This window comes from Balaenoptera borealis, assembly GCF_965194805.1.
Source record: "Balaenoptera borealis genome assembly, chromosome: 5".
NCBI classification, from domain to species: domain Eukaryota; kingdom Metazoa; phylum Chordata; class Mammalia; order Artiodactyla; family Balaenopteridae; genus Balaenoptera; species Balaenoptera borealis.
Genome location: NC_138862.1, coordinates 48025454 through 48050105, shown reverse-complemented (window position 1 = coordinate 48050105; position 24652 = coordinate 48025454). Strand labels below are relative to the sequence as shown.

At 39.0% G+C, this 24652-nt stretch overlaps 1 protein-coding gene across 9 annotated transcripts in view; it reads right to left on the bottom strand.

Moving 5' to 3' along the window:
* Positions 1 to 24652, bottom strand: part of CMSS1 (cms1 ribosomal small subunit homolog) — a 393486-nt gene that overhangs the window by 9449 nt on the left and 359385 nt on the right. For all 9 annotated transcript variants that reach the window (XM_082392182.1, XM_082392183.1, XM_082392180.1 and 6 more), the window contains 4 exons: positions 9437 to 9508; positions 7230 to 7359; positions 3804 to 3863; positions 2149 to 2251 (listed from right to left, as the gene is read on the bottom strand). In XM_082392182.1, coding sequence (XP_082248308.1) covers positions 2149 to 2251; positions 3804 to 3863; positions 7230 to 7359; positions 9437 to 9508 — 365 coding nt within the window. The remainder of the gene's footprint in view (positions 1 to 2148; positions 2252 to 3803; positions 3864 to 7229; positions 7360 to 9436; positions 9509 to 24652) is intronic.

Sequence of the window (24652 nt, the reverse complement as noted above, 5' to 3'; positions counted from 1 at the left end):
GCACTTGAGTCTGTACTTACACATGACCTTTCTCCATGGCGAGGTTAACTAAGAAGACAATTTAGGGGACATATTTAACATAACTCATGGTTCTCAAGAGAACAGATATTCTTACAAAAGTTAAAATTATTCAGTACTAGCCTTTATGAATAGGGTTTGTTATGCCTGCTCAGAAATCACCTTCTGCAAATCACCTAACCTTGAAATGGATCATAATATTACTGAAGACATAAAGAAACACTGAGAATTGGCAAATGAAGTATGACAACTTAGTGCTTCTATGCCCATCAGAAAGGCATTTATGTATGGTAAAAACTCAAATCAATGTGACAACTTGTTTTTAAGAGGCCACCTCCAGGCCAACTTCTTTGCCATTAGTGTTTGAATCTGAAATGAGTTCTGTGGTGGTAGTCTTTAAAACACTGAAATGTCAATGTGAACTCTTATGATTTCAGAACCAGCAAGTATGGCTGTCCAGAAGCAGTTGGAGTCTTGAAGATCAATTATGTTTGGAGCAGAAATAGTTAAAAGAAACACTTTCCTTTTACTGAAAGGGTGTGTGTGCCTAGCAGAAAGGATCTGAAGGACTATTAACAAAGCTTAAAAAACTACTTTTCTAAATTCATGGTCAGATTAGCTCATTTAGAAAAATAGATACTAAATAACTACTGAGAGTCTACTTTGCGCATTGATCTATTTGATCAAGTTCCTTTTTCTTTAGGACTTGGATTTTCCTGTTTTGTCTCCGGTCAAAGCCTAGTGCAGAGCTTGGCCCTGGGAGAGGGTGGGTCCCAGGAAATCCCATTTTACTCTGACGTCTCTTCTCTGAAAGCTGAACGTTACTACAGATCCAGTGGAAGCCTTTTGGTTTATTCTACAAAAGCTACAGTAAATGAAAAGGTATGTGAAGGCACTTAGTAAAGCACCGACTGTCTTTAAAACATAGTTTTTACATATAAATTTTTGGTCCACTTGGCATTTATCTCAGTATAAGGAGTGAGATATGGAACCCAGCTTAATTTTTTTTAGATGGCTACCCAGTTGTTCCATTACCAAGTAATAAATAATCCATCTTTCCATACTGATTTTTCACTTTTACCATATCCTGTACTTTCATATGCATATGGGTCTATTTCTGAACTTTCAGTTCTGTTCCACTGTTCTGATCTGTCTGTCACACGTGTGCCAGTTCCACACTCTTTTAATTATTGAGACTTTGTAATATGTTTTCTTTAAAAAAACAATCTGATAGATACTTGAGAAACATGTGCCATTATAGGCATTATAGGCATAGAATCCTCACTAGCATTCTTTTTTAGAATTTCGCCAGCTATTTTTTCTTCTGTATTTTCTCATATGAACATAGAACTAGTTTACCTAGTTTAAAAAACAATTCTATAGGAGTTTCATTGGGAATCTGTGAAATTTGTAGATTATTCTAGGTAAAACAGACATCTTTACATTGAATCTTCCTATTCAACAATATGGTACTCCTTTCTGTTTAAGATCTTCTGCATCCCTTATGTAATATTTTCTTCATCTAAATTTTGGCTAGTTTTTTCCTTGGTGTTCTATTTTTTCTTGTTACTATTTTAAATTAGATCTTTTCTTTCATTTATTTCTCCAACTGGTTATTGCTTTTATGATCTCCCTGCTTTACCCTTGCGTGTTCTCCACACAGCAGCCAAAGTGATCCTTTAGAATGATTATTCAGATCATGTGACTACTCTGCTCAAAATCCTCCAATGGCACCCCATGTCAGGGCCTTTTGTACCTACTGTCCCCTCTGCCTGGAACACTTTTCTTCCAGATATCTGCTTGGCGTTCTCATTCACTTTGTTCAAGTCTCTGCTCATAGGTCTATCTCCTAAGAGGCTTTCTGTGACTACCCTTTTAAAAGTAGCCCCCATCTTTTTCTATCCATTTGCCATGCTTTATTTTTTTCCTACATAACTTATCACTACTTGACATTATAATGCATATTTATTTGTTTACTGTCTGCCTCCCTTACTGGAAAGTAGGTTCCATGAGAGAGGGGACTCTGTATATTTTGTTCACTGCTGCTCTCCAGCATATAGAACTTGTCAGCTCGGCACATATCAGTTACTCAGAAAACAGCTACGAAATGGAACAGGTGAAGCTTCCAACCTAATGAGCTCCAGGGCTCGGATGGCAGAGCCACAGATAATCAGCATCAGGACCGATTTGTTCTCACTGTGGTTTTTCCGAAGTTTCACCCACTTAGGGCAGACTGAAAAAAGACCATGAGAAAAATATTACCCTAAATATAGCAAAATAAGGCCTCCAAAGTTGAATATCCCCCAATTACTTCTTTGTTATTGCTTAAGTAAAATAAAATATGAGCACTGTTTAGATTCTATTCTCTGGTTATCCTAGATATTAAACTAAAATAAAATATCATTAACTTACACCACAAAACATATAATATGCCAAGTAGCTAAATGTGACCAGCTTTAGGACTAAGTTTGTACAAAAAAAAAAAAAGAAAAGGAAAATTTAAAATGTTTGTAATAATACATTTTCTATATTTTAATTTATGTTTGATGCTTAAAGACAGTGTTGACTAAACGGGAAAAGAACTGATTTAAAAATGCTACATTTTAGGGACCTCCCTGGTGGTACAGTGGTTAAGAATCCACCTGCCAATGCAGGGGACACAGGTTCAAGCCCTGGTCCGGGAAGATCCCACATGCCGTGGAGCAACTAAGCCTGTGAGCCACAACTACTGAGCCTGTGCTCTAGAGCCCGCGAGCCACAACTACTGAGCTCACGTGCCACAACTATGGAAGCCCACGTGTCTAGAGCCCGTGCTCCGCAACAAAGAGAAGCCGTCACAATGAGAAGCCTGCGCACCGCAACGAAGAGTAGCCCCCGCTCGCCGCAGCTAGAGAAAGCCTGAGCGCAGCAGCAAAGACCCAACGCAGCCAAAAATAAATAAATAAATACATACATAAATAAATAATGCTACATTTTAAAGGGACACTCAGCATAAGATATAAAATGGAAATGATATTAAAATAGCAAACGTTTATTAAACACTGACACTATGCTAAGCACTTTACATAACTTTTTTAGTTCTCATAATCCATTGAGATTGATTCCATTATTACCTACATTTACATTTGCTGAATTTGAGGCTAAGAAAGGTTTATGAACTCAAGCTGAGTGTCATCAGAATTGGTTAGAATTTTAAAAAAGAATGTTAAATCGCCATGTCTAAACTATTTCATTGTTGGTCACAATAAATGACTACCTAGCATGAATAATCTAGTTATTACTGCCTACATTCAATCGAAAAGATCAAATTAGATTGTCTGTGCAATAGCCATGGTCTGAATTCTGAACATGGGAACAGAATTTCAGAACCTCCGAGATGGGTTCAAGATCACATAGTCCAACTTCCTTGTCTTTCAGATAACAAAATAGAGTCCTGGAGGAGTCCTCAGTGACTTGTGCCAAGTCAAATAGCAAATTGATGGGGTACCTGCAACTAGAACACTGAGAATTCTCTGGATTCCAGGAGCAATACTTCCAATGTGTTGTAAAAGAAAAACAAGACCAAAACCCAAATCCCCAATACCAGAGAAAAACAAGAATAAATTTAAATAAATAAAAATTAATATCAAGATGGACCTAAAAAACCTTCATTTAAAATCCATTTAAGATGGAAACTTGATTTTAAATGAAGTTTTAAAAGTTTTTATTTTAAAGAGATAGGCCTAATGTTTTAATGGAAATAATGAAACTTGATGAATAATTTTTTAAAAAATGAGTTTACTTACTTTCTTTTAGATATGATGAAAGACTGTGAGTCAAATCATTGGCCTTGAGGAAGCAGAGGTCTAGAAATATGAGAAACATGCTTTGTAGAGGATTTTGCAAACACACACATACTCAAAATAGATTACATGTGAATAGTGTATTCTTGAACAGGTTGTACAACATTAATGAATTGGGGACTCATATATTTTAAAGTTGTCTAGCATTTAAAACAACAGCAGCAGCAACAATAAGTGAACTTTTAACTGTCCATCATTTCTTAGAGTAGTGAAATAGAAGCTTGTATCATTCAACGGACTAATGAAGCATCTTTATTTTCAAATCCACGGAATAGGCAATATACAAAGGCAAAGCTGAAATAGCTAACAAATCTATGTGGAGATGCTCAAACTCATCACCATAGAAATGCAAATTAATACAAAATGAGATAACACTTTGCACACACTTTAGAATGGCAACTGTTAGAAAGATGTATAATACCAAGTGTTGCTGAGAATGTAGGATGATGGAAACTCTTTGTGAACTGTAGGTGGAGGTGTAAAGTGGTATCGCTATCCTGGATGGTAGTAAAATTAAGGTGTATATACCCTATGACCCCAGGATTACATTCCTGAGTAAATAATGGAAAGAAATTCTTGTGTAGTCTGTAAAGAGACATACTGAAGTATATTCATACTAGCATTATTTGTAATACTGGGGAACTAGAAGCAACCTAAAGGTCCATATAGGAGAAAATGGATGAGCAATATGTGGTCGATGAAATCAGTGGAATACTATGTAGCATTTTAGAAGCAATGAAGTAGATGTACTTAAAGCTATACAGGTATCTTGAAAAAGTGTTAAGTGAGGAAAGAAACAGAATGAGAGGTTCAGCACATCATTTAAATAAATTGTAAAATGTATCCACATGCAACAATATGATATATTTTACAAGAACGTATACATATTTAAAAATGTATAGTAACACATCATGCCTATGGAGAAAGGAATTTGGAGCGTGGATGGGGAAAAGCAGGAATAATGCATCAAAATACAACATTAACATAACACAGCACAACAACACCATGAAAGAATGGAACGGGCTACAATAAAACATAGGAGCCTTGCTCAACCAACAATGATCATGGTCTAGCAATTATGTAGTATTATTAACTCTGTACCTAAGATGTATAAAAAAGCAACATCATGTTTAGCATCCTAATTCATTATAGCAGAAAAAGTCTGTCTATAAACATAGCAGAGTGTTAGGGAGTAAACTATTACTAAATTAAATGAAACTTACGCTGTGCCCCAGCATATATAACTCACAATATGTGAGTAACTAACTTCAAAGATGTTGCCCCCTATACCGTTGTAGAGCCTTTGATGGTCTTTAAAACTGTAATCTCCCAAGTCTGGATATGACCAGACTCACCTGGAGAATTTTACAAAAAATACAGATTCCTGGAATGGACTCCCCCTTGCTCAGTGAGTCAGAATTCCTTGGGGCTGAGCCTGGGAATTTGCTTTTTAAGTTCCTGGGTGATTCAGCTGCGGCTAGCTTACAGGCATTTAGCACTGATCTAAACCATACTGCAGCTCTCAGGAGGACAGCTGACTTAGCTCTAAGTGATTCCTGCCTCAAAACTCTAATTAAGTTCCCATGTGTATGACATTAACAATGTACATGCACAGTATTAATTGAAAAGACATGTTGCTGCCCTACAGACACAAACAACTTCAAACCACAACCAAGTTAGACACTCAGCAAACTAAATAGGAACAATATTTTATTACTTATATCCATCTTGTATTTATGCCCCTTCCTGAGACTGTTCCAGATAGCCCATGGCGTGTCCCGCCTCTCAAATACCAGAGACCTCCTCTGTGTCCTTGGTCCTGACAGTGTAGTGATGGGCGTTTTCTCTAAAACCTTCCTATGATGCCTTTGTTCACTGTGGCTCAGAATGGCCTAATTTCTTAACTGAAAATGAAAACCTGTTCCTTTTGGCTATAGCAGTATTTTTAACATATTTTAAACATTTTCCCCTCAGCCAACCATGACCACACATTCTTGCCCAACTATATTACTGCACTCTAATGATGATATAATATAATGTAAACTCACTATGGAACTCAAATGACTCCTTAAAGGTTTTTTCTTCTGACTTTTGACTCTCTACAATTCTAGCAAATTACAATGTTCCATGAGGTTACAGAGTAGCAGTGGCCCCATTATCTTACAAGTCCTTCTTCAGATGAAGGTAAACTCTAACAAAGAACTAGAAGGGAAAATTGACCACTGAGTCAGTAAAATCAAACTTCAGTTAAACATTGAAGAGGCTTTGTTATAATAGCTGGTTCCTGAGGATAGAAGAGCCAGGACCTAGCTCTCCTCCTGAGGAACTGCTGTGCTGAGAAGAGTGGTCTCTAACTGCTGCTGGGCTTTCTGATCTCAGTAAGTAGAAAACCCCAGAATGCGCTCATGTGGAAATTAGTTCCTTCAATTCCCTAAAGAGTATTCCTTTTGGAAAAGGAACAGACAGGGGTACTGATGTCTCCAACCCAATGTGCATTTAAAAAACACACACACACACACACACATCATTTTATAAAAGAATTATAAAAATTCAGGGTACGGGCTGTTTTTCAGCTTCTCAAGCCTCTAGAAAGCATAAAGTTGTAATGCAAAAAGGAAATCAAGCTACCCTTGACTTTTTCCAAAAGCAGTGTTAGATATCTCTAGTAGTCTATATATAGAGAGCTCATCTGAAGCAGTGGTGCCCAAACCTTCTGCGGTTTGATTTTACGACATCTTTTCTTCAATCTCTGTGCAAAAGAGTTACAGGTTATATCATTATTTTGAAATTAATTAAAATCGGTTTTTAAAATAATTTTCCAGTATCTTTTAACTTAATTATAAATCCTCTAAGGCAGTAGATCTCAAATGATAGTAGGCTTAAGAATCACACAGGGTGAGGTGTCAGCCTTGCTAAAAATGCAGAATTTTGTCCCTATCTTTAGATGGTTTACTTGAAAAAAGTCTTGACTGGGACCCAAAATACTACCCTAAAAGCAAAACCATGACTAGATATCCATGATAAGGGCAACAAGAAAACTAAGATGCTATTAAAGCTAAAGTTCTTATCTATAAAGGATGAGTAAATTAATTATCTATCTATACTTTTGAATGTGTGCTTTATTGTTTTTTTATTTAACTTCTATCCTCATTAAAGATTCTTATTCATTGAAGAACCTGTCCAAAAAAATGCACACCCAATACCTTTTGAATAAAAATTACAAATCTTTCTATTAGGTTGAACAAATACCAGTTAGCATCTGAATGAAGAAATCATCCAACAGTTAAAACTATTAGGTTGAGGAAAGGAGTACTAGCACGTGGAAATATATTAATTAAAAGGAATAACAACAAGGAAGCCTGGCTGTACCTGGTAGGGTTAGTTCTTCTAATTCAATCACTGAGCGATTGCTGCTATAATAGTCCTTCATCAGCTTCTGTAGGTCTTCAGGTGTCCCTGGTTTTGGCTCTGATTTTGCAAGAATATCAGTGATTTTCTTCTGGTGAGAAAGAAGTAAAAATGGGAAGACAGATTTTAGGATGGCGTTTGGCTTAGGATAGGTTGATTCCTCTGGCATTTAAACTGTAAGTAGGTTCTGGTGATAGCCAAGTGTGAATGGGAGTTCTAATAAACACACTCGAGAAAACTTAAAAGATACTTCTTGGACATAACTACTGCTTTGAAAAATGAATGGATGATCTAAAAGACTCCTTGTAACTCTTGGTCTCTGCTAGGAGAACCAAAAATTTTGCAGGAGTCTATAATAGGGTACTATTTTCTGTTAAAAGTCAATAAATCTTGTTGCTTGTGGAAACTTCCTTTTTTAAGCCTCAGAAAATGTGTTTTCCTGGGAGAGTAGAATTTTGAGAATTTCTTGTGTAACCTGGTTCTTAAGGCACTGAGTTTCAGTTTGGATTTCTGGGGTTAAAGTAAGAGTTGCAGGACTAATCTCAGCAAAGGAGGACACTAAATAGGGGCACTTGAGACCCTCAATTCTCAAGTCTTGGGAGAGACATCTTGAATTGGCCCTATGGAAAGCAGAACAGGAAATACTTTACAACATCTATTTTGATTTGACTTATTTGTGTAGCATGTACTGAATACCTGCAATGTACTAGGAATGCACAATTGTTCATTTAACTTTCATCATAAACTTCCCTTCTTATTTCTTCCTAGTATTTCACCAAAAATCCAGAAAGAGCCCTTCCTTGCCTCCTACCCCTGCTTTCCCCCCCTCCTTCCATACTATCTTCCTTTTTATACCACTGCCAAGAACGGTCAAAGTTCTGTCAAATGAATTAACTTTAAAAGAACACGTCATCCGTGGGCACATTTTAGCATGACCTCAGCCAAGGCTAAACTAGCTAGCTGGAGTTCTGACCTTGAACCCCAAGAACTTAACACTCCTGAAGGCCATTAGTGTACAAACTATCAGAGAGAAGTTACAGTCGTTTCTTTAAGGACTTGCCAAAACTCAGCCAATTTGGCCTTTCCCATCTTCCTATTTGGCCATGTGCAGGCAAGGAAAACATATGCACACACACTCTCAGTTTTCTAAAAGCTTGCTGTTAAGTAATTGGTCTGAGTCCATCTTCTTTCCTCTAATCCCAATCGCATTTCCTCTGCTAACTACAGCAGTAGACCCTTCTTGGCAGGGAGAGAATTACACTGCTGTTTTCACAACTGTGGAGGAAGGTCAAAGCTAACCACACTTTCGGGTTTCCCTGGTGGTGCAGTGGTTAAGAATCCGCCTGCCAATGCAGGGGACACAGGTTCGAACCCTGGTCCGCGAAGATCCCACAGGCCGCGGAGCAACTAAGCCAGTGAGCCACAACTACTGAGCCTGCGCTCTAGAGCCCACGTGCCACAAATACTAAAGCCCACGTGCCTAGAGCCCGTGCTTGAAAGCCCGCGCACAGCAACGAACACCCAACGCAGCCAAAAATAAATAAATAAATAAAATAAATTTATTTAAAAAAAAGCTAACCACACTTTCTTCAAGGCTGAGCCATAAGAAAGTTTGTATAGGAGCAACAGAGTTTTCCATATGTTCATAGGCAAGTCTTAAAATGCAAGGGGAGCCTTTTGCTTTAAATTATGGTTCGAAATTAGAGTCAGAAATGCCTTATACTTACACGACTTTCATCTGCTTATTACTTTCTTTTTATTAATACTTTAAGACATAAGGTTTTTAAAAAATTAAATGGGTAAGAAAAGAAGGTTGGTGAATTTCTTTTCTTGGACAGTCAGAGGGGCCAGAGGGCAGGATAACTCTGGGCCCCTTCTAGAATTAAAAACCCCTGTCCGACTTCTAACCACAGTGAAAACACAGGGTGGGTAACAAAGATGTTTGGTAATCCACAAGACTGAAATAGGAAATAGAAGAATTTATTTTTAGCTGCAACAGAAACACTTATTACTAGTGACCTTAGGAAAGTCACCAAACCTCAATGAATTTTACAATTTTTGCGTATCTAAAGTGGGGATTACAATAATTGCCTCATCAAAGTACACTATAAAACAATGTGATAGAAACCACGTGGGGCCGTACCATTGTAAAAAATTATTAATATTACCTTTTTCCTCTTCCTGGTCTTGGTGGCATCTTCATTTGTTTCCTTTGGTTGTATCAAGAAACATTCTTTAGGCTATAAAGAAATGTAAATGAGAAAACTTTCATCTTAGCATGATGAGGTGTCAACTAATGGTATGAATCCCAAAGTATCAATATCTACTGTCATGCATGTTTTCTTCACAGTATCTTGGTAATATGGACAAAGAAATGTTGGAAAATCCACTGAAGGCTATTATGCAGGGGCCGAGCTGAGAGAATTTGTAAAAGTGAGAAAGTGCAGATGACTCAAGACTGGAAAATCTTTGAACAAAGGTCAAAATGTGTGAGTAAGTGTATATATGTGTTTGAGGTGGTGGTACAGGGTATTAAAGATGGAAGACAGTGGCTAGGTTTGGAAAATACAGGCAGAAAGAGATGTGATTAAAATTAAGATGTAGTAAAGAAGCCTTTGACTAGAATGACTGGTGTTTCCAGGAACTAGCAATGTGTGAGTCTGTATTTCCAAGTCACTGATTTATCATTTTGTTATCCATTCCTTTCCTCTTCTCAAGAGGCACAGAAAATATGAAGTAGGATATATTTACTTATATTTTTATAAAACCAGCTGCACCAAATGTCTTATCTATAGTGACTACAAAATGAATGTTTCTGCTTATGGTCTGACAAAAGCCTCAACACCATGGCATCCTGAGTAATTGATTTTGCCTGTTGCCTTGACCCCTGGAGTACCCTATATAGTTTAGTGCTATTTTTACCCTAAGGGTTTGTTTTGGGTTTTTTTAGTGTAGAAAAACAGGAAATTTGGACTAAGACCTTGATTTATAAAATAGAATGCTTCAGATTCCATATTTATTAATCATAAGCAGTTATATAAAATGTTTCCTGTATTAGATCTTTTATGCAACATTTTCAAACAAGTTGCCAAGTAAGACATAAAATATAAGTGAAAACTTATTCTGAGTTTTTTCTTGATTAAGTTTCCATTCCAACTAGAGAGTACTCAGTTTAAGCTGGTAAACTACTAACTAAAGCAATCTTGTCTCTACTGGCTCTGTTTAAAATGATTACAGATGAAGCTTTCTATTAAAGTTTCCAGATAGCCTGCAGATTAAGAATGCCTATGGCCTGAATCCAGAGATATATAATGCTATGTAATTTCTTCAAGACATGGGGCCAGGACCAGCAGTTTCTAGACTCTGTTTCAGTTACAGAGAAGTAGATTCAAAAGGCTCAGGATTAAAGTAATATGGGAATCTTGAAATTTCAGCTGCTTCTCAGTTAAAAGAAAAAACCTGCAAAGTACAATTGCGTCATAGCTAAAGAAAATAGATATTAGGATCTCTCTTATTTAGAAGTTAAGCTGTCTTGTGGATGCAGATACACGCTAATTTGATGCCAATTAGAAACTGGGCCAAGGCCACTAATATGACACAGAAGCTGCCAGACAGTCATAAGAATCCAATTACAGATCAAGCCAACATCAGCTCATGCTGCTATGGCAAAGGCCTGGATACAATTAGTATCTCCCTAGATCTCTCAAGGCATACTTCAGTATCTTGTCCCCATTATGAAGGTTTTGGGGAAGCAGATGTAGAACCTGTTTCATTTTCTTATTTAGCAAATGGGGGTGCTCTCTAAGAGTATGTTCAATGTGCAGGGTTTGTATTTATGCCAGGTTTACAAAGCCAATTAAACATGACACAAATTAAATGTGGAAATGAGCTCAGTTATAAGGATATGGACTCTCCAATTCTGGAAGAAAAAATAAAAACACAATTCTGAATCATGCAAAGGAAAAAAGAAACATGCCTGACAACTGCTTTTGTCAAGATCCTGTAACAGGTTTACATGCTAGGTTCAAATTCTTACATCATCTTAAAGGGAATGCAGTATGATATTTGTTTTCTGGGAGCAGCCACTTTAGCTGGTTGCAGTAGGGTGCTAATGAAGACGCAAGTTTATGGGGTCAATTTCCATAGAAGTGAGACTACTTTATGAAGAAATACAAAGCCCATAGTATTGAAAATTCCTAAACTTTGCCAGCTGCCTTACAAATGCTGATGTTTACCCTCAGAGAGACTAGGTAAGATGAGGAAGACTCAGGGTAGGCCAACTAACCATTTCTAGAAACTGATTCCAACAGTATCTGACTTTGGCAGTTAATAAGTAATGTCATTTCTTTATGCAGTGATTTTTAAATATGTACCCTGAGTATGAAGTTAAAGATTTAGAAGAATCACACTTGCCCAAAAATATACCAAAAAAAACTTATTAAGCTTTCAGTGAAGCAATTAATTGGGGCATGTTTTCAATTCCTTAAAGTGTCAAAAATTATATCCTTTAAGAATGAGTCCCCTAACACCATACACAAAAATAAACTCAAAATGGATTCGAGACCTAAATGTAAGACCACACACTATAAAACTCAGAGGAAAACATAGGAAGAACACTCTTTGACATAAATCACAGCAAGATCTTTTTTGATCCACCTCCTAGAGTAATGGAAATAAAAACAAAAATAAACAAATGGGACCTAATGAAACTTCAAAGCTTTTGCACAGCAAAGGAAACCATAAACAAGACGAAAAGACAACCCTCAGAATGGGAGAAAATATTTGCAAACGAATCAACGGACAAAGGATTAATCTCCAAAATATATAAACAGCTCATTCAGCTCAATATTAAAGAAACAAACAACCCAATTCAAAAATGAGCAGAAGACGTAAATAGACATTTCTCCAAAGAAGACATACAGATGGCCAAGAAGCACATGAAAAGATGCTCAACATCACTAATTATTAGAGAAATGCAAATCAAAACTACAATGAGATATTACCTCACACCAGTTAGAATGGGCATCATCAGAAAATCTACAAACAACAAATGCTGGAGAGGGTGTGGAGAAAAGGGAACCTTCTTGCACTGTTGGTGGGAATGTAAATTGATACAGCCACTATGGAGAAAAATATGGAGGTTCCTTAAAAAACTAAAAATAGAATTACCATATGATCCAGCAATCCCACTACTGGGCATATACCCAGAGAAAACCGTAATTCAAAAAGACACATGCACCCCAATGTTCACTGCAGCACTATTTACAATAGCCAGGTCATGGAAGCAACCTAAATGCCCATCGACAGACAAATGGATAAAGAAGATGTGGTACATATATACAATGGAATATTACTCAGCCATAAAAAGGAACGAAATTGAGTCATTTGTTGAGACATGGATGGATCTAGAAACTGTCATACAGAGTGAAGTAAGTCAGAAAGAGAAAAACAAATATCGTATATTAATGCATGTATGTGGAACCTAGAAAAATGGTACAGATGAACCGGTTTGCAGGGCAGAAGTTGAGACACAGATGTAGAGAACAAACGTATGGACACCAAGGGGGGAAAACCGCGGTGGGGTGGGGATGGTGGGGTGCTGAATTGGGCGATTGGGATTGACATGTATACACTGATGTGTATAAAATTGATGACTGATTAAAAAAAAAAAAAGAATGAGTCTTCTGGTTTTAACCATGGCAAATCATTTTCAAAATGCTACTAAAATGAAAATAAAGGAGGGACTTCCCTGGTGGTGCAGTGGTTAAGACTCCACGCTCCCAATGCAGGGGGCCTGGGTTCGATCCCTGGTTGGGGAACTAGATCTCACATGCATGCTGCAACTAACAGTTCGCATGTCTCTACTAAGGAGCCCACGAGCCGCAAATAAGGAGTCCACCTGCTGCAACTAAGACCCAGCACAAACAAATAAATAAATAAATATTTTTTTAAAAACCCCAAAAAAATTGAAAATAAAGGAAACTGAAAAAGATATAAGTCTATAAGGACCAAGAAACCAGGAGAAAGGACAACAGTAGTGGAGAGATTTCAACAACTTTTTGGAAAATGGAAAGGGTTGAAACTGGATGGAAGTTATTTAGCATAGGGAGAGAGACATCTAGCACCTGGGTTTCTAGAGAGGCAGAAGCTAACAATAAGTGTGTCTGTTTCACCTGTTGGACTCTGAAAAGGTTCAGCAGTGGGTGGCACAAGGTACTACAGAGGGGAAAGGGTTTGAAAGAAAGAGACTGGTTGAAACTTTACGTTTAAAATGATTAGCTTCCCTCCTACACCCACCTGGCTATATCTTCTGCCCAGGCAGCCAAGCAACTATCCCATTACTGCTTCCTCTCATCTTGTTCTTCCTAACAGAAGACTGGAGATTTATGCTCTGGAGAGAATAAGAAGACCAAGAAGTCTAGCATAAGGGAGGCAGGGTAGAGGCTGAGGCTCATTTCCTTTTCCTGTCCCTGTTTCAGGATATTTCAAGAGAGGCTTATATAGTGTAGGCAGAACACTACTGAATTCTTCTCTGGAAAAATAAAATGGCCTAAGAGAAATGCCACAAGAGAGTGACATTTGGGGGTTCCATAGTAAATGTCCAGCTTTGTTATCATATCACCCTACCAAGAGGTCCACTAATTAACAAGCCCCACTTATGCACAAAAGTTTTCCATTAACTTTTTAGTGTGTCTGTCTTTAATATGAATAGACAGCTAAGGTTCATGAGACATCTAAGGAAAGTCTCCAACATCATAGCAAATAAACAAAAAAAAGAAAAAAGAACCCTGAGGAAACAGAGACTGTACTTCAGAACAATTACAATTAATATTCTCAGAGAGATGAGGGAAGAATTTTCAGCCATGAAACAAGATGCTATAAAACAAGGATGCTATAAAAAAGGGGAAAAAAATCAAAAAACATTTAAACCTTAAAACAAATAAGAAAGTTGGGGGACTTCCTTGGTGGCACAGTGGTTAAGAATCTGCCTGCCAATGCAGAGGACATGGGTTTGATCCCTGGTCAGGGAAAATCCCACATGCTGCAGAGCAACTAAGCCCATGAGCCACAACTACTGAGCCTGCACACTGCAACTACTGAAGCCTGCGCACTCTAGGGCCCACGTGCCGCAACTACTGAGCCCACGTGCTGCAACTACTGAAGCCCGCATGCCTAGATCCTGTGCTCCACAACAAGAGAAGCCACTGCAATGAGAAGCCTGTGTACTGCAATGAAGAGTAGCCCCCACTTGCCACAACTAGAGAAAGCCTGTGCGCACCAACGAAGACCCAATGCAGTAAAAAATAAAAAAAATTAAAATTAAAATTAAAGAAAGTTGGAATAAAAATGTAGGAGGAAGTCTTGAAGATAAAGTAGAAAAAATCTCCCAGAAAGATGAAAAAATGATAAGAAAAAAATGGTAAGAAAATTAGAGAATCAGCCCAAGAGAATCAATATGCCAATAAAAGGTATTATAGAAAGTAAGAGTCACATAAAATGGTGGGAAAGAAGTAATAAAAAAAAATAATGTATGAAAACCTTTCCAGAACTGAAGGAAAATTTCTAGAACATGAAACTCCAAATTGAAAGCCCATTAAGTATACAGTACAATGGATAAGAAAAATAACCATGCTAAGGAAAATCACTGTGAAATTGCAGAACATCCTGGATAAACAAAAGATTCTAAAAACTTATGAAAAGAAAAACAGTAACATACAAAATACAAAAGGTCAAAGAAAAGAATGGTGGCAGACCTTGCAACAGCAGTAATCAATGCTTGAACTCAGTAGAACAAAGCCTTCAAAATTATGGGGAAAATTTATTTGCAAATTAGATTTTTAAACCCAGCAAAATTATCAATCAACCTAAGAGGAATATTTTCAGATTTCAGTAAACATTCTCAGATATTTAAGATCTCAAAAAATTTACTTCCTACCCACAGATACTCAAGGCTCTATTCCAGCACAATCAAGGGCTAAATCAAGAAAGAGGATGACATAGGATTCAGTAAGTAGGGAGACCAATCTGGGAGACTACTGAAGGGGCAGTAAAGAGAAGTCTCAGTTGTTCAGCAGGCCTAGAGAATAACCAATTCAGAGTGGAATAAAAGTGTGGAGATCTGTAGGAAAGAACAATAACTGATCTATTTGAGCATATGGAAAATATTGTCCATGGGCATGTGGAAGAGATGTTGGAACATACAGGAGCAATTAACAGTAGGAACATAGCAAGCTAGGCAAGTGAAGAAATGAGGTAATTATTAATACCATAAAAATAAAGAGTTGTATAAGAAAGGAGGGATGATTATAGCTTCTCTTTTTCTCAGCACTGAACAGTGTTTCCATGGTCATAATAATGAAAGAGTGACAACTGTTTTAACCAAAATGTAACATTGTATTGGCAGAGGAAGTAGCAGTTGGAGAGGGAATAGGGCATAGGTGAGAGGACTATGTCCTCCTATGCTACCTCGGGAAGATAATGTCAGAAAGTGGTAAGTCAAGAAACTGCAGTATAAAATATAAGATAGCAAGTAAGAAAAACAGCTAAAGACTGATGGTGGTTGCCCCTGAGGAAAGACCTAGATAAGAGTAGGGAAGGGGACTGCTGCTTTTCCACTAAAAACGTTTAATAGTGTTTGATTATTACTTTGGTAAAAATAAAAAAATGTAAATTGTCATTTTATAACAAAAACAAGCATGTTCATTGTAAAAATAAAAACAACTTAGAACTGCCTTTTGGGTTTGGCCAAAAGTTATTCAATACACACTCACCGAAATGTCTAAAATTAAAAGACAGATTAACTCCAAAAGTTGACAAAAATACAAAGCAAGCAAAACTCTCATACACTGATATTGGGAGTGGAAAAAAGGCATAATCATTTTTGAAAAAAGTCTAGCAGTTTTTATAAAACTAAACATGATTCAGCAATTCTATTCCTATGTGTTTACTCAAGAGAAATAAAAATATATGCTAACAAAAAGTCTTGTATATGATTGTTTTTTTTTTTTTTTAATAAAATTAATTTATTTTGATTATTTATTTATTTATTTTTGGCTGTGTTGGGTCTTCCTTGCTGTGTGCCGGCTTTGTCTAGTTGCGGCGAGCGGGTGCCACTCTTCGTGTGGTGCGCGGGCTTCTCATTGCGGTGGCTTCTCTTGTTGCCGAGCACAGGCTCCAGGCGCGTGGGCTTCAGTAGTTGTGGCACACGGGCTAGTTGCTCCGCGGCATGTGGGATCTTCCCGGACCAGGGCTCGAACCCGTGTCCCCTGCATTGGCAGGTGGATTCTTAACCACCGGACCACCAGGGAAGTCCCTTGTATATGATTGTTGATTGTAGATTTATTCAGAATAGACCCTAACAGGAAATAGCCACAGGTATCCATCAACAGAAGAATGGATAAATAAACTATGATATATTCATCTAGTTGAATATCACTTAGTGTTATGGATTGAATTGTGTTCCCCATAATTCATATGCTGAAGCCCTAACCCCCAGTGTGACTATATTTGGAGATAGGGCCTTTGAAGAGGTAATTAAGGTTAAATGAGGTCATAAGGATGGGGTCCTGATCCAATAGGACTGGTGTCCTTATATGAGGAGGAAGAGACACTAGGAATGTGCACGCACAGAGAAAGACCATACAAGGACACAGTGAGAAGGCAACCATCTACAAACCAAGGAGAAAAGCATCAGGAGAAACTAAACCTGACAACACCCTGATTTTAGACTTCCAGCCTCCAGAACCGTGAGAAATAAATTGCTGATGTTTATACCACCCAGTCTGTGCTACTTTGTTATGGCAGCCCTAGCAGACTAATATACTCAGCAAAACCAAACAAAAAACAAAAAACAAAGACAAACAAAAAGAACCACTGTCATCAACATGGATGAATCTAAATAATATTGTGCTGAATAAAAGAAGCCTCGAACAAAAGAGCATACCCTGTATGATTTCATTTACATGAAATCCTAGAAAAAGCAAAACAAATTTTGGGGGAAAAAACATCAGAACAATGGTTGCCTCAGGGGCAAGGAGTTTGGAATGGTGATTAACAGGGAGGTGGCATGAAAGCATTCTGGGGTGATGGTATGTTCTGTATCCTGTAGGGGTTTGTGTTACAGAGTTATATGAATTTGTCAAAACTCATTGAATGGTACGTTTGACATTTGTGTATTTTATTGTATGTTAACTTTACCTTACAAGGAAAAAAAAAAGAACTTTAAAGTAAATATTGAGCTTTTAAAAATAATATGCATGCTGAAGCATCTGAGGGGAGTGTACTGATTTTGCAAATTACTTTGAAATGTGTCAAAAATAAGATGATTGCTAGATGGATAGTGCCTGAACACACTGTTCAAAAATTTTGGACACAGTCACAGTTACATAAGAAATCCTTAAAGGGAATTCCGTGGCGGTCCAGTGGTTAGGACTCCATGCTTTCACTGCTGAGGGTCCGGGTTTGATACCTGGTCGGGGAACTAGGATCCCACAAGCCCCGCAGTGCAGCCAAATTAAAAAGAAAAAACAAAAGTCTTTAAAGAAATTAAAGGTGTGCCTCGCAGATTCTCTCAAACATGAGTCTAGGAAGCTTAAGGGGTCTTATCTTGTAATTGACTCAGCTGAAGCCCAAGGTACAGAAGGATTTATCTGGAAAACACTGTGGGTGTGACTTCTGCCCAATAGAGTAAATCCCCAGAAGAATCATAGGAGACCCACACATTTCTTTTTTTTTTAAATTAATTTATTTAATTACTAATTTATTATTTTTGGCTGTGTTGGGTCTTCATGGCTGCATGCAGGTTTTCTCTAGTTGCGGTGAGCGGGGGCTACTCTTTGTTGCAGTGCGTGGGCTTCTCATTGCAGTGGCTTCTCTTGTTGCACAGCACGGGCTCTAGGCACGCGGGCTTCAGTAGTTGTGGCATGCGGGCTCAGCAGTGGTGGCTCGCGGGCTCTAGAGCGCAGGCTCAGTAGTTGTGGCGCATGGGCTTAGCTGCTCCGCAGCATGTGGGATCATCATGGACCAGGGCCTGAACCTGTGTTCCCGGCATTGGCAGGAGGATTCTTAACCACTGCGCCACAAGGGAAGCCCCCACACAATTCTTAAAGGAGTTATATATTCAGAAGCTGAGAGACTCAGAGAGGAACCCTCAGAATTCTATCATCAAGAAGCAAGCTGAAAGAGCTGCTTAGCTGCAAACACATGTTACCTTTCATTTAAAAAAAAAGGGAGGATGACTCAGAGGACAGAACAAGAACCCAAACAGCAGTGCCAAGAACCATAAGACCCTGGGCCTTAAGACTTAATCAAGAAACTCCTAACACTTTCTGAATGTTGTGGACCAATGACTCTTTGTTACTCCTATTTGAATACAAATGCCTATAGAGGTTATCCAATGCTTGCCTCACTGCTTGGTGTTGGGTACGTAGTGGTGAGATAACTTGTCTCTTTAGTTTCATAGGTTGAGAAGAAATACACTCAAAGAGCTATACTTAAAGGTCTAAACCCGAGGAACCTCAACTGCACCTGGACCTGATCTAGACAATGAAATTCTGGACACCAAGCTCATGCTGTAACGTCATGAGATTTTTGCAAGCCTTGGGAGGGGCAACTATATTCTGCATATGGGAGGGATGTAAATCACTGGGGGCCAGAGGGCAGACTGTGGTAGCCAGATTACAGGATAGCACCAGTGATCACTATCTCCTGGTATTCATCCCCTCCTGTTGAATGTGTACCAGATATACTGATCTGCTTCTAACAGAATACGGCAGAAGTGATGTGATGTCAGTTCTGAGATTAGGCTGTAAAAAGACTGTCGTTTCTCTCTTAGAGGCAAACATAAGAAGAACACTCTTTGACATAAATCACAGCAAGATCCTTTTTGACCCACCTCCTAGAGAAATGGAAATAAAAACAAAAATAAACAAAGGGGACCTAATGAAACTTAAAAGCTTTTGAACAGCAAAGGAAACCATAAACAAGATGAAAAGACAACCCTCAGAATGGGAGAAAATATTTGCAAATGAAGCAACTGACAAAGGATTAATCTCCAAAATATACAAACAGCTCATGCAGCTCAATATCAAAAAAACAAACAACCCAATCCAAAAATGGGCAGAAGATCTAAATAGACATTTCTCCAAAGAAGATATACAGATTGCCAAAAACACATGAAAGGATGCTCAACATCACTAATCATTAGAGAAATGCAAATCAAAACTACAGTGAGGTATCACCTCACACGGGTCAGAATGGCCATCATCAAAAAATCTACAAACAATAAATGCTGGAGAGGGTGTGGAGAAAAGGGAACTCTCTTGCACTGTTGGTGGGAATGTAAATTGATACAGCCACTACGGAGAACAGTATGGAGGCTCCTTAAAAAACTAAAAATAGGGGCTTCCCTGGTGGCGCGGTTGTTGAGGGTCTGCCTGCTAATGCGGGGGACACAGGTTCGGGCCCTGGTCTGGGAGGATCCCGCATGCCGCGGAGCGGCTGGGCCCGTGAGCCACAGTTGCTGAGCCTGCGCGTCTGGAGCCTGTGCTCCGCAACGGGAGAGGCCGCGATAGTGAGAGGCACGCGCGCCGTGATGAGGAGTGGCCCCCGCTTGCCGCGGCTGGAGAAGGCCCTCGCGCAGAGATGAGGACCCAACACAGCGATAAATAAATAAATTAAAAAAAAAAAAAAAACTAAAAATAGAAGTACCATATGACCCAGCCATCCCACTACTGGGCATATACCCTGAGAAAACCATAATGCAAAAAGAGTCATGTACCACAATGTTCACTGCAGCACTATTTACAATAGCCAGGACATGGAAGCAACCTAAGTGTCCATTGACAGATGAATGGATAAAGAAGAAGTGGCACATATATACAATGGAATATTACTCAGCCAAAAAAAGAAATGAAATTGAACTATTTGTAGTGGGGTGGATAGACCTAGAGTCTGTCATACAGAGTGAAGTAAGTCAGAAAGAGAAAGACACCATATGCTAACACATATATATGGAATCTAAAAGAAAAAAAAAGAAAGGGTTCTGATGAACCTAGCGGCAGGACAGGAATAAAGACGCAGATGTAGAGAATGGACTTGAGGACACGGGGAGGGGGAAGGGTAAGCTGGGATGAAGTGAGAGAGTAGCACTGACTTATATACACTACCAAATGTAAAATAGATAGCTAGTGGGAAGCAGCCGCATCGCACGGGGAGATCAGCTCGGTGCTTTGTGACCACCTAGAGGGGTGGGATAGGGAAGGTGGGAAGGAGATGCAAGAGGGAGGGGATATGGGGATATATGTATACATATAGCTGATTTACTTTGTTATACAGCAGAAACTAACACACCATTGTAAAGCAATTATACTCTAATAAAGATGTTTGAAAAAAAAAAAAAAAGACTGTGGTTTCGGTCTTGAGTGCTCTTGATAGTTCCCTCTTGGGTCACTCACATGGCCTGAAGGAAGCCATGGGCAATGTTGTGAGGCATCCCTGTGGAGAGGCTCACGTGATGAGGGACTGAGGCCTGCCAACAGCCACCTGAATGAGCTTCAAGAAGGGTTCCTCATGGTGGAGCCCCTAACGTCCAACTTGACTGACAACTGATGAGAGATGTAGAGCCAGAGAGACTGAACTTAGCCATGTCTGTGAGGTAACAGAAAATGAGATAAGGAATCTTTTCTGTTTTAAGCTACTAACTTTGGGGGTAATTTGTTATACAACAATAGATTAATACAAAGAGAAACAGAATTGAGACACCAGCGTGGAAAGGAGGAAGGTAAATCAGAGAGTAGACAGGACACAGTCCTCTTTTCTCTTAATCAAGAATAATCTTGAAGATAAAGAGTAGGAGAGATATGAAATGATCAATGTGAAAATAAAGAATTAGTAAGAAAATACAGTAGTGAGAGAGGTAAGTAAGGAGGGAAAGGGATAAGTACTCTTGCTGAAGATTCTTTTATGATCCAAGGAGATAAACAAAAGGCTAGCTTAAGAAAAAAAGAAGTCTAGTGTTGTCTCTGAGGGGGAGAGGATGGGTCATGGAACCATTAAAAGGCTACTGACATCATGGAGGCATCAATGAAAATTCACGAAATCCCTCATAAGGGATTATATTCTGGGAACCATAATTACAAAGTCACTAGGGCTGGCTCTGAAATGAGTGATGTTGAGGAGGGAAGAGGGTGATGCAATCTCTAGGAGTAGGGGAATTCATCATTTATTTTGGAAGCAGTATTTGGAAAAAAAAAAAAAAAACTACTGGCAAATCTTTATACTCACATTATTAAGGAAGCCAAGGATGATTGTTTAGATGTGAAATGGTTGCTAGAGATGATGTAGTTGCAAGGGTAGAAAACTTGTATAAAGTTATAAACCTGCTGCTTGAAATACTGGACAGATGGGAGGTGTGGACTCAGTAATAAAAATGTGAGGCCCAGCTATGGCAAAGGAGGGAACACCATCTAACTGGACAGATACTCTCACCTGGTGATATGAATATTACAGCTAGCAGCATAATGCCAGGCAGTTCCTATGCAAGCATTAAAAAACAAAACAAACAAGCAAACAAAAAGCCCCTTCGAGAACAGCAAACAACTAAGCAAATTTGAAAAAAATTCAGAACTTAAATATAGTAAACAGTAATTTCTTTTCTTTTTTTTTTTTATCCAAGAAAAAAATATGATTACTATTAAAAAACAAATACTTGGTCACATGTGCCAAATGAATCATGTGCCTATGGCTGTGCTAGGTACCACAGTGAACACAAAAGAAACCCTGGCCCCTGAGGTGCTTATGGGCTAGTTGGAAATGCAACCTCTATGTGCATAAACAACTAGAGAAGGACTCAAGAAAGGACAGTCCACCTGACAAAAAGGCCATCCTTGGGGTGGTGAGATGAGTTCCAGAGGGAGAAGAGCAGCGGGAGACAGGACGAGGAGGCCACAGAAGAGCCCAAGGGACTGTGTGGTATTAGGGCTGGAGGAGAAGAGACTCCCAGGTCTAATGTCAAGGTGGGGGACCCTTCAAGGAGGGGATGAAGGAGGGACAATGGTCACGGGGCTCCAAAAGTCGTCTGCGGGCAGCAGTGTCAGGGAGCCGATGGCTCACAGCTGGGACACAAAGGGTTGAGATGGAAAGAGGGGTAAGAAAGCTGGGATACCAGTCTAGTCATCCATTCTTCCTTTTCACAAATGAGTGCCAGTTCGGGGAAGGTTCTGTGTCAGATGCAGTGGAGATGCACAGATGTGTACAGCATGGGAGGGAGACCAGGGAGGTAGATGGATAACACTCAAATAAGGCAGAGGGACACAAGGAGATTCCTGTGTGAATTCTCTGGCCAGGGCAATGAGGATAGGCTTGTAGAGAGTGATAAGGGCACTGTGTCTACCTAGGACTTTGATTCTTCTTTTTATTTATTTATTTATTTTTAACATCTTTATTGAAGTATAATTGCTTTACAATGGTGTGTTAGTTTCTGCTTTATAACAAAGTGAATCAGTTATACATATACATATGTCCCCATATCTCTTCCCTCTTGTATCTCCCTCCCTCCCACCCTCCCTATCCCACCCCTCTAGGTGGTCACAAAGCACAGAGCTGATCTCCCTGTGCTATGCGGCTGCTTCCCACTAGTTATCTGTTTTACATTTGGTAGTGTATATATGTCCATGACACCCTCTCACCCTGTCACATCTCACCCTTCCCCCTCCCCATATCCTCAAGTCCATTCTTTAGTAGGTCTGTGTCTTTATTCCCATCTTGCCACTAGGTTCTTCATGACCTTTTTTTTCCCCTTAGATTCCATATATATGTGTTAGCATACTGTATTTGTTTTTCTCTTTCTGACTTACTTCACTCTGTATGACAGACTCTAACTCCATCCACCTCATTACAAATACCTCCATTTCATTTCTTTTTATGGCTGAGTAATATTCCATTGTATATATGTGCCACATCTTCTTTATCCATTCATCCGATGATGGACACTTAGGTTGCTTCCATGTCCTGGCTATTGTAAATACAGCTGCAATGAACATTTTGGTACATGACTCTTTTTGAATTATGGTTTTCTCAGGGTATATGCCCAGTAGTGGGATTGCTGGGTCATATGGTAGTTCTATTTTTAGTTTTTTAAGGAACCTCCATACTGTTCTCCATAGTGGCTGTATCAATTTACATTCCCACCAACAGTGCGAGAGAGTTCCCTTTTCTCCACACCCTCTCCAGCATTTATTGTTTCTAGATTTTTTGATGATGGCCATTCTGACCGGTGTGAGATGATACCTCATTGTAGTTTTGATTTGCATTTCTCTAATGATTAAGGATGTTGAGCATTCTTTCATGTGTCTGTTGGCCATCTGTATATCTTCTTTGGAGAAATGTCTATTTAGGTCTTCTGCCCATTTTTGGATTGGGTTGTTTGTTTTTTTGTTATTGAGCTGCATGAGCTGCTTGTAAATCTTGGAGATTAATCCTTTGTCAGTTGCTTCATTTGCAAATATTTTCTCCCATTCTGAGGGTTGTCTTTTGGTCTTGTTTATGGTTTCTTTTGCTGTGCAAAAGCTTTTAAGTTTCATTAGGTCCCACTTGTTTATTTGTGTTTTTATTTCCATTTCTCTAGGGGCTGGGTTAAAGAGATTCCTGTGTGAATTCTCTGGCCAGGGCAATGAGGATAGGCTTGTAGAGAGTTATAAGGCCACTGTGTCTACCTAGGACTTTGATTCTTCTTTTTTTTTTTTAAATTTGTATTCATTTATTTATTTATTGGCCACTAGGCATGCAGGATCTTAGTTCCCGAACCAGGGGTTGAACCAGTGTCCCCTGCAGTGGAAGCGTGGAGCCCTAACCACTGGACCGCCAGGGAATTCCCAGGACTTTGTTTCCTTAAAGCAATTTGTTAGTGAAAGAAATTAGAGCAAGATGAAGGTGGTTAAAATAAGCAGTAAAATATCTGGTGATTTTTTTTTTCCTTGGCAGAAAATAGCAATGGCATGCGACCAAGAAATTACTTGATGGCATGGTAAATCCAATTTTCCCAAGTTGAATGAGGAAGGACAGGTGGAAAGGGAAATGGAAGCAGTGTCATCCTCAGGGTGTGGCTTAAAGGCAGTCAAGTGGGTCACCACTCCTGGTACCCATCTCTCTGAGCTTCAGGTTCTTTGTAAAATGGGGTCCCCCCTACTTCGCAGGGCAGCTGTGATGACTGTGAGGCATGGTACCTTACACAGTGCCTGTGGTGAGTGTTCAGTAAATCCTCTTATTGTTGAAACCAGGGCTGCTGAAAGATAGGTGAATGCTCATGGAAATTAAGAATGCATTTAACTTTCTCTTCCTTGATCTTTTTCCTTTCTTCCTGTGGTTCCCTGCCATTTATCTAACTT